The sequence below is a fragment of the Solanum pennellii genome, chromosome 4 (genome assembly GCF_001406875.1).
Source record: "Solanum pennellii chromosome 4, SPENNV200".
Lineage (NCBI taxonomy): Eukaryota > Viridiplantae > Streptophyta > Magnoliopsida > Solanales > Solanaceae > Solanum > Solanum pennellii.
Window position 1 is genome coordinate 1051563 of NC_028640.1, and position 9644 is coordinate 1061206.

Here is a 9644-nt window from a genome sequence, read left to right on the forward strand (position 1 = left end):
TTATCTTTGTGAGTATATAATCAAGTCAGAATATCACGAACGTTTAATTTTTGTGATTCGTTCTTTATCAAATTTCAATTTTTGATACATGACCTAATAATATCTTCTGTCTGTTCATTTTTAATTGTGTTACATTTTCGAAAATTATTTTAACTAATTTTTAGATTACATTCATAATTTAAAATTTTAAATAAAATTAGATATTAAAAAACTATATGAAAAAAATGGACCACGAGAAATAGTCTATGAAAACGTAAAATAATTAAATATTTTTGGAATTGCAGAGTTGAGTACTGTTTTGCCAATATCGAAACAGTTGCGTCATGACTGTTTATAAGCACAAGGAGAAGAATGTTTGTTGGCCTTTTGCATGCTCAACATTTAATATTTTTTTAAAAAAATTTCCACACTCCAAGACAAAAAAAAATCGAATTCATTACACGAAAGAACGTGGTTAGTAGATGAAATTGTTTTTCTCTTAATAAAGGTGTCACGTTCGAGCTCTAAATATAAGAATGGAAAAAAAAAATTTGGCCAAAATCTTATCAGAATGATATTTTTTTTTTATGTTCTTCACCATTTAAAATATTTTTATCTTTTTAACGTTAATACAATCTTTAAACTGAATAATAAAAAAAAAATCAGTTCATTTTAAAATTAAAAATATTATAAATTTTTATATTTTTTGCAAAATTCTAACTAAACTCTCTTATCATTTAATACTTTTTAAATAGAAAAACCCTAGGAAGTGTTTCCTATCAAATGGAGACCCCAAATTAAACCCAACTTAGGCTGTGAGACAGCTTTATTCTTCGAATTTGAGCTTTTGATATGAAAAAATTTCTATTGAAAATGTCTTCTCCATATAATCGATGTAATGCATGATCCAAATTTAATTAGAGCTCCAATACAAATTTCAAACATCGAAAGAAAAATTTAAAAAAAAAAAACTAATTACTTCAATCACAACATATAAACAGAGTAAGTAATAGCCAAATTAATGTTTTGGACCAAGTGTTCATGATATATTATATTACTCGTCCTTTATAACAATATCAAATAGTTTATACTAGTTTTGACAATAAACTATAGTTCTATAAAAAAAAGTTTTAACAATGCAAAACAATTTATTTGAATTAGAGTTTGGTTAAATGTGTTAGGAAAATACCACTAAGTTACTGAATCACCACTAAATTTAAACTATTTGAATTTTAATTAACATTCTGAAATATGTTTATTTTATTGTATTGACATAAGAAGAATTGAAATTTATAATGACATAGTTTTGGAAAATCTAAATGTTATTTTTAAAAAGATGGAATTGATCTTAATTAATTTGTTTTTCTGGGCTATGTATGTTGGGCTCTTGTTACAACATCGGCCCAGGCCCAAATTCCACAGATAATTACACTACAAAAAAAACATATATGTTATTAACTTAATCTCACTCAAAGTTGAAAGACATAAATATCAGCGATGACCAAGCTAAACAGATGATTACACAATAACAAAAGCATGTATGATATTAACTTAATATCACTCAAAGTTGAAAGACATAAATATCAGCGATACCCAAGCTAAACAGATGATTACACTATAACAAAAACATATATGATATTAACCTAATATCACTTAAAGTTGAAAGACATAAATATTAGCAATAGCCAAGCTAAATGAAATATTTATGATATGCCTTAAAGTAATAAAATTTGTGCCCACTATATTTTTTTGTCATATGTCCTTTTGTCACTTTAAAGATTATCTCAAAAATGTTATTGAATAGTCATTAAATGGACATTGAATTAATATGATACAATCATTAAGAATTCACATGTCAAACAAACTAGAAAAATAAATAGACGAAAAGGTTTTAAAATATTTTACGAATTTAATTTAAAATACTATAATATATCATATTATACTAAAAGCGAAAAGTTCTTTTTAACTTACAAATTGAAATATTAAAATATCCATTAAAGTTGAATGACTACAATAAGACTTTATTCCTATGATATCTTATGCAAACGTCAATATACATTTTATTAAAGATCACTATTAGATATAAATTATCTTATAAGATCAGTTAGTTGTATAATTATCTCCGCATAGAATACTTTCTTTCATAAGTTTGAAAAATAATTAAGTAGTTGCATAAATCACAACATGGTCCATCTTTTATTTTTATTTGGTCTACCATTCGATGTGCAGAGTCTACATTAGAGCTTCACCTAAATTACTTTAAATTTTATATTAACTAATTTAAATTATGAGCTCTCCATGGTCTATATTCATCTACGCAAAATAGGTATTGTAATTTGCATAATTGCGCTCCATAACAAATATAAATTGTATTTTCTCTATACATATATGTTAAAGAATGACAAAAGTCCCACATAGGTGGTTGATGAGATGCGTGGACTCTTTATAAGGCTTGGGCAATCCTCCTCCCTTTGAGTTAGCTTTTGGGGTTTGAGTTAGGCCTAAGACATTTTTTAACATGTGAAATTAGGTCTTAGGCCTGACTCACACCCCAAAAGCTAGCTCAAAGGGAGGAGGATTCCCCAAGCCTTGTAAAGGTTCCACCCATTTCATTAATCATCGATGTGGTACTTACAAAAATCTGTTGTATAATTCGCTATACACATACAAAAAAACCATTTGTATAATTCGATATACATATACAAAAGTAAGCAGTTGTATACAAATCAATTAAATAATTTGTGTATGTATAAAACAAGAAAGAGAGAAAGACAAAAGAAAATTGGGCAGAGAAATATTTGTATTTTATAATTATTAATGTATAGGACGAAGATATATATATTTGCATGGGTATATACAATTTTTTTTTGCTTTATACAAACAAAAATGCATTTTGTACATTTCGTTTCTATTTGTACAAGCGATAGAGGCGAGGGTGGTGAGCGAGATCTAAGAGAGCGGCGAGCAAGATCTGGGAGAGGGGAACAAAAATATATGTATATATACAATCTTTTCTCGCTTTATACAACCACGAACACATACATTTGTGTTTGTATAAAAGTAAGAGGGAGCAAGCGAGAAATGGAGAGTGGCGAGCAAGAGTTTGAGGGAAAGAGGTGACTGTCAAACAGTTTACTACAGGGTACAATTGAATCAAGTGTGGTTATCGTAGTTAATTTGATTCATCCGTTTGTCATTATATATACAATTTTCCATTAAAAAAACTAGCGTAGAGCCCAAAAAATAAACTAACACGTCTACCAAGCCCCAATAGAAATAGGCCCCTTAATCAATCCCTATCATTATAAGCATTTTTCTAACCCTTGTTTCCTAATCTGCCTCTTCAAATGCTCCTCCGTGATATCTACTCCGCCGCCTGCATGTTCTTCCCTTTTGTGAACTCTCATTTCCTCTTTTGTAGCTTCAAAATGTAAGTTTCATCTTCCTCTTTCATCTGGCCTAAAGCTTAATATCTGCTGATCTCCATTTATGTTCTCAGGTGAGTGGTCCGGTTTAAAGTTTTAGCTGGATTGTACGAGGTGCTTAGTCAATAGCAAGTTTGGTAATCTCGAAGGTGATTAGGTTTTTAATTCCTTTGAACTCATCCCTTTACCCTTTCTCAACTCTCTTACTTCCTCAGATTCACCATTGAAGGTCGAGGTGGAAAGGAATCGACGGCTCTTGGGTTGTATCTCCGATTGGTGCATAAACATTGCTGCTCTTTGGATTCAAATCTGACCATATATCCCTCAACTTCTGCTGGTGGCCCTTTTTGTAAGTTTTCATAACTAGGCTAAGTATCTTTTCATTTTCTCATAGATATTAGGCCCTTGTAGTGGCACAAACTTAATTTGTACATATAATATCTGTGAGACTCTCTGTGCTAATAATCAATGGGAATGTAGTCTATGTTTTGGTTGGTATCTTTAATCTTCCTCGTTTAGCCACACAAAACATGATCTATTGTTTGTCCATGTTTAGTATTTTCCTGCATAAAAGTTATGCATCTGATTAAAATGCATGTACTCTTGCTTTTTTGTGTGACTATTGGCATTGTCAGCCAATATATATGCTAAGTACTGATTACTTTCTCTGAAAACATGATCCATTTCTATCTCATCTTGATCAATTATACAAATAACATCCTCCATAATCTACACCAGTTCCCAAGGAATTTTCTACTCCCTCAATAATATGTTTCTAGTTCTCAGGGAGTTTCGTGTTCCTAATCCCCTTTTGATTCAATAGAGGCATTTTCTACACACTACTTTGTTAGTGTTTTCTCCTTTGTTGTCATTTTATTTGCATCCCTTAGCTTAGGATCATGTAGATCTTCAAGTTGATTTCCTATAGTCATCATCTTCTTTACCCTCTCTCGGGTCGTGTTGGTTTCAGATTCCACACTTGTATTCTTCCCCTCCTTATATGTTTTCTATTTCTTTGCACTTGAAATTCCTCTTTGTCCTCCTTATTTTCTGTTATGCTTCCCATTTTTAGTTTTCCCCATCTATAATTTTTTTATTTGTTCTATCGCTCTGTATCTTCCCTTTCCCCTTTGAAGTCTCCTCCATCTTCTTACTCATATTTTTACCCCTAACTTCCTAACTCTAATTTTTATCCTCTTTGAGAAATCACCTAACATATCAACCTCAACCTTCACTGTAGCATATCTAGGTCTAATTTGATTCTTTTTTGCCATATCAACTTGCAACGACTTCCCCACCACAGTAGCCAACGAGAATATTTCCTTTTTCATAAAGAAATTCGAGGAAGGGATGGAAAAGACATGCACACTATGGTGGTTGCTGTTTCTTCCTCCGGATTAAACATTGGATCTCACTTAAAGGTGCTCATTGGGTAGGGATATTGTCCATGGGATAAGTAAAAAGTTGGCTTAGATTTGAGTTAGGCGGCGTAGATCGTCCCTAAATTCGATACGCTTTATTTCCTTCTCTATCCATCTATGCATTTGTTTAGTTTTTGCATTCGCAATGCAACAATTCCAAATAAATCAAACCAAGTTACTCTTCCAAATTTAATGGTTAGCTTTACGATATAATTATGCAATTGTATGGGATGAACACAATGATTCTTAGTAAAGAACACTTTGGATAATGAAGCTTTACTTTGCTTGATTAAGTCACTTGACTGTGACATACTTGTGAGATTTGTATTGAGGGAGAAAATACAAAGAGAGAGATAATAAAAATAGTAGAAACAAAGAAAAATCATATGAATATTGTTGATGATAAAAATTTATATTGTTAGAGATGAAGAATAAGATCGAGAGAAGAATTGTCTATAATTACTAAGGAACAAAACAATAATAGTCATAAGGCTGAATATGATGTTGTCAAATTGAAAACATAAGTTGAGAAAGAAAAAAGACAAAAAAAAGTACAAAAGAGTTTAATGAAGGAAAAAGTCAAAGTGGTTTTATTAATAGGACTATTACGCGTAAGGAACACACAAAATGGATTGGTGTGTAGTCCTTACGCGTGCTAGTATTATTAATGGGACCACTCTCACTTTTTCCATCATTAATCTCTTTTGTACTTTTTCTGATTCTCTTCTTTCTCAATGTGTGTTTTCATTTGATACAACATCGTTTTCGGCCTTAGGACTATTATTGATTTTCCTCAATAGTAATAGACATATTCTTCTTTCGAGATAGTTCTTCATCTCCAACAATATAATTACCATCATCTATAATATTAATATGATCTCCCTTTGTTACTACTCTTTTTATTGATTTTTCTCTTTTATTTTCTCCCTCCATACAAATTGCCACAAATATATAACAATTTTCTTGCCAAGTGGCTTCTTCAAGCAAAGGTAAGCTTGAATGTCCAAAGCGTTCTTTACTAAGAATTCATTGTGTTTATTACATATATACAAATGCATAATTATATTGAAAAGCTAACAATTTGGCGATGAGGTTCGAGGTGACCTAGTTACTCTTCTTCCTTTATCTCTCTACCCATTTTTTTCTTTTATTTGATAAGAAGAGTTGTGGATCCCTCCTTGCTTTTATATTGCTCTCATTATATTCTCTCTCTTTAAATCTCTCATTATATTCCCTCTCTTTAAATCTGTGTATGTGTTTGTTTTTTATATCTATGAAACAACAAGTCCGGCAAAATCAAACCCTCTTTGGTAGTGAGTTTTGAGGTGTCCCAATTCTTTTGATCTACCCTCCTGATGAGTTTGATGGTTTCGACATCGTCTTGGACAAATCTTAGCTACACTTAGGTTCTATAAGTCTTGTTTTGATATTTGAATTGACTTTTCATTTTTTGTTTCACCATTTTATTTGTGTAGTTTTATTTAAATAATTTTGTTATCTTTTCTTTGCTATTTTAGTAATCACCATCTTCTACTTTTTGTCATTATTAGGTATCAAATTAGAATGAATTAGACTTGACTGATGTTTTTGAGTTGTCATAGATCACTTGAACTTCCAAAAAAAAAAAAGAAACATTTAGTGACCTTTAATATTGCGTTTGGCTAAGACTCAGATAGTTTACTTGATCCTTATAAAGCGTGACATAGGCGTATGAATTTCCATCAATCCTTAAATTTTGTTTCCACCATGGTATGTCTCTAAGACTTTTCACGTCTCTTGTTTGATTCAGTATTTATTCTCTTTCATTTTAAAATTTGGAAACTTGAAAAATATATATGTAGTGACTATCGAAAATCATTTTTTCAATTACGTAATTCATATTTTAGTTGTAAGAGTTTGAATAATATGAATATATCTTTTTACTTATTTTAGAATTGTGGTGATCATACTCCAAATAGTAGGAGTTAGTGAGGTATATGTTGGTTGAAAAGTAATTAAGGGAGTAATTTGACAGGACATAATACAACTCCAACTAACTAAGGACATGACCTTATATATAGAGGTATGATGGTCGATAATTAAGGTAGAAAGCTAGTAGATAGTTGAGTGTTATCCTACTTCATGATTTAGGTATTGCATAATTTATTTTTCTCTCAAGTGTATTAATATTTGTTGCTACACTTATTTATACATTTTTATTTTGTTGTTTCTTTTTCTTTCTTACTTTCATGTGTTGGTTACATTTTCTTAGTTGAGAGTTTATCTAAAATAACATCTACACCCCCTAAAATATAGAGGTAAATGAGTGTTATATTCTGTCATCACTAAACTCCACTTGTGAGGTTACACTGATTGTTTGTATCTAAGATGTATGTATGATTTCCTCAATTAACCCTAATTTTTTCAAAATGACGTTAAGGTTGAAGTAAAATTCCATTCAAATCACTTACAACAATTCATCATAATGAAAGATTAAAAAAATATTATATGAAGAGATGAGTTACTACATATAAGGATGGTGATGAGTGATAGTTATGAAGACAAGATAAGAAATGAAGAATGAAATTTTGAATTATCAAGAATGAATCATCTCTAAGCACTCAAAATGAAACCATAATCCGAGATTCTTCTTTCAGCAGATACATATGATACACTATAATTAATCCTATTTTTTTTATAGGAAAAGAATTAATGGATGAAGCAAAACATTATACAAACCATTTACAACAATTAATCATAATAAAAAATACAAGGAACTACAATCCTCTTTATTGTCCCATCCTATATCTTCCTAGTCCTTGATCATTTTGTTTCTTTAAAGACAATTCAAGTCCTTCACAAGTGTGGTAGATTGATCAGCCGCATCTTCCTAGCCCTTGAGAGCCTTCTCACGACGTTGATCTATTGGTTCCTTTATTGCCAATGCCTAAATTATAGCCTCCTTGTACTTAGCAAGCCTCCCAGGACACTGTTTTATTGGTTGCTCCAAATGCACCTCATATCGAGGATCCTTTTCCTTTTGTTGCCCTTCTTTTGTGTAATTGATGAATTGCCCCTTCTTTTGATCTTTCCTTTTCTCTTAGGATTCAAGTTTTCGATGTCAGCTAAAAGCAAAAACCATCCTTCATCAATGATAAGTACTTCTCCCTTCTCACTGTCACGACCCAAAAAATGGGTGTGATGGCACTCGTCTTATCCCACCAAGACAAGTCAGCCTAAAACCAAATATCTAACAAAGTGCGGAAGTAAATGACAATCCAACAACAATTCCTATTATGAAACCAAGTCATATTAATCCAATCCCCAAAATCAGGTTGTCACGTGCACAAGCCTCTAATGTAAATATTAGAATTGAAATAAAATAGAAGTCTAAAATGAAGTTGTCTTTCAAGTAAAAACAAAGTCATAAACTGGAGTAGGAAAGTTCGCTGAGATGACAAGCAGCTACCTCACAATCCTCCACAAGATGCCTCGGAAACGAAAAGAATGACAGGTATCACGAAGATCCAGGCTCGTATCCTACAAAAATTTGTAGAAGCAAGGGGTGAGTACCAAACCACGCGGTACCCAACAAGCAAACCTCTAAACACAAGTTAAGTGAACAAAATACGGGCACTTCTTACACCATATCTAAACCTCCACGCTACAGTCTAATAGTTTACAGTTTACCAAACACACAACTCAATAACCACACTCTATCAGTTTACACCTTCTCAATAACAACTCAATATTCAACAGTCACAAGCTTCACAGAGAAACACTCGCAAGATCAACAAAACACATGTTCAAGTTCATCAATAATAAAATGTGTAATGCCATGAGATGCAATGTCAAGTATAGTGATGCATGTCTTCCCTAACGATACACACCCGCTGTCTCTCAGTCCGGGACCCATGGGGGACATATCTGTCCATGCATCTGTCGCGGCGCACGACACGACCCTCGATAATAGTAACCTTCGCGGCGCGCGATACGTCCCTCGAAATATGATATCCATCGCGGCGCGCGATACGACCCTCGAAATGGTACATCCTCTTACCACAACCATGTCTCAAGTACAATGCAAATTACATGCTCAAATGAAAAATGAGGAGATAACCATTTTGATACCAAAGCTCAATTTACAACAAGGAATACAACACCAACAATTAAGCAACAAGTCTCCAAATCATTCTCAACATCACACAAGAAAATACACGAATTTCATACGCTTAACAAGGGTTTAGAAATCCACTTGCCTCAAATAGTCGAACAATCACTTCGGAACTTGAATCTTTCCTTTTCTTTGAAGTTCCAATTCAAAGCAATCTATTCAAATAATTGTCCATAATAAGATTTCAAGACGAAAAGATATCCACATCACTTTGTGTCTAGTCTAGACTCTAAACTCACTCAAAAACTTACTCGAGTATACAATCAAGTTCCTAATGTTAAGGTCAATTGACATTTCAATTATCAAAATTCCAAGTTTCAAGCCTAGGGTCAAGTTTTAATTATTATTATTATTTTTATTTTTAATAAGCCAAGTTGAAACAAATATGTCTTTTGACTTCTAAATGATGAAAAGCAATTCGGGCAACAGTCGCAGGTCAAAAATAACCACATAAAGATCATGCTTGAACAAGTAAAACCTCATCATGGTTACTAGACACCTTCATATCAGATTTAAGCTTCAGATAAAATCTTGAACCATACAAATGTTCCGTCACAATACCATACTGTATCCTATTCATAATATCTAAACTCTTATTTCCTAAGGACTAATTCTAAACTAAAGGCAATGGCTGCCAAATCATCACTACATTAAAGGCAAAAAAAA

At 32.1% G+C, this 9644-nt stretch overlaps 1 protein-coding gene across 11 annotated transcripts in view; it reads left to right on the forward strand.

The window, feature by feature from the left end:
- Positions 1-3253: 3253 nt before the first annotated feature.
- LOC107017874 overlaps positions 3254-9644 on the forward strand; it is a 21999-nt gene continuing 15608 nt past the window's right edge. For 3 of the 11 annotated variants that reach the window (XR_003577918.1, XR_001456563.2, XR_001456564.2), the window contains exons 1-3: positions 3255-3409; positions 3479-3553; positions 3620-3753. Coding sequence is in view for 1 of the 11 variants with exons in the window: in XM_027916522.1 (XP_027772323.1) it covers positions 3327-3409; positions 3620-3753 (217 nt within the window). In the remaining 10 variants the exon portion in view is untranslated. Of the gene's footprint in view, positions 3554-3619; positions 3754-6839; positions 6888-9644 lie in introns of all 11 variants that reach the window. The other 8 variants (XR_003577917.1, XR_003577920.1, XR_003577916.1 and 5 more) reach the window with 6 other exon arrangements.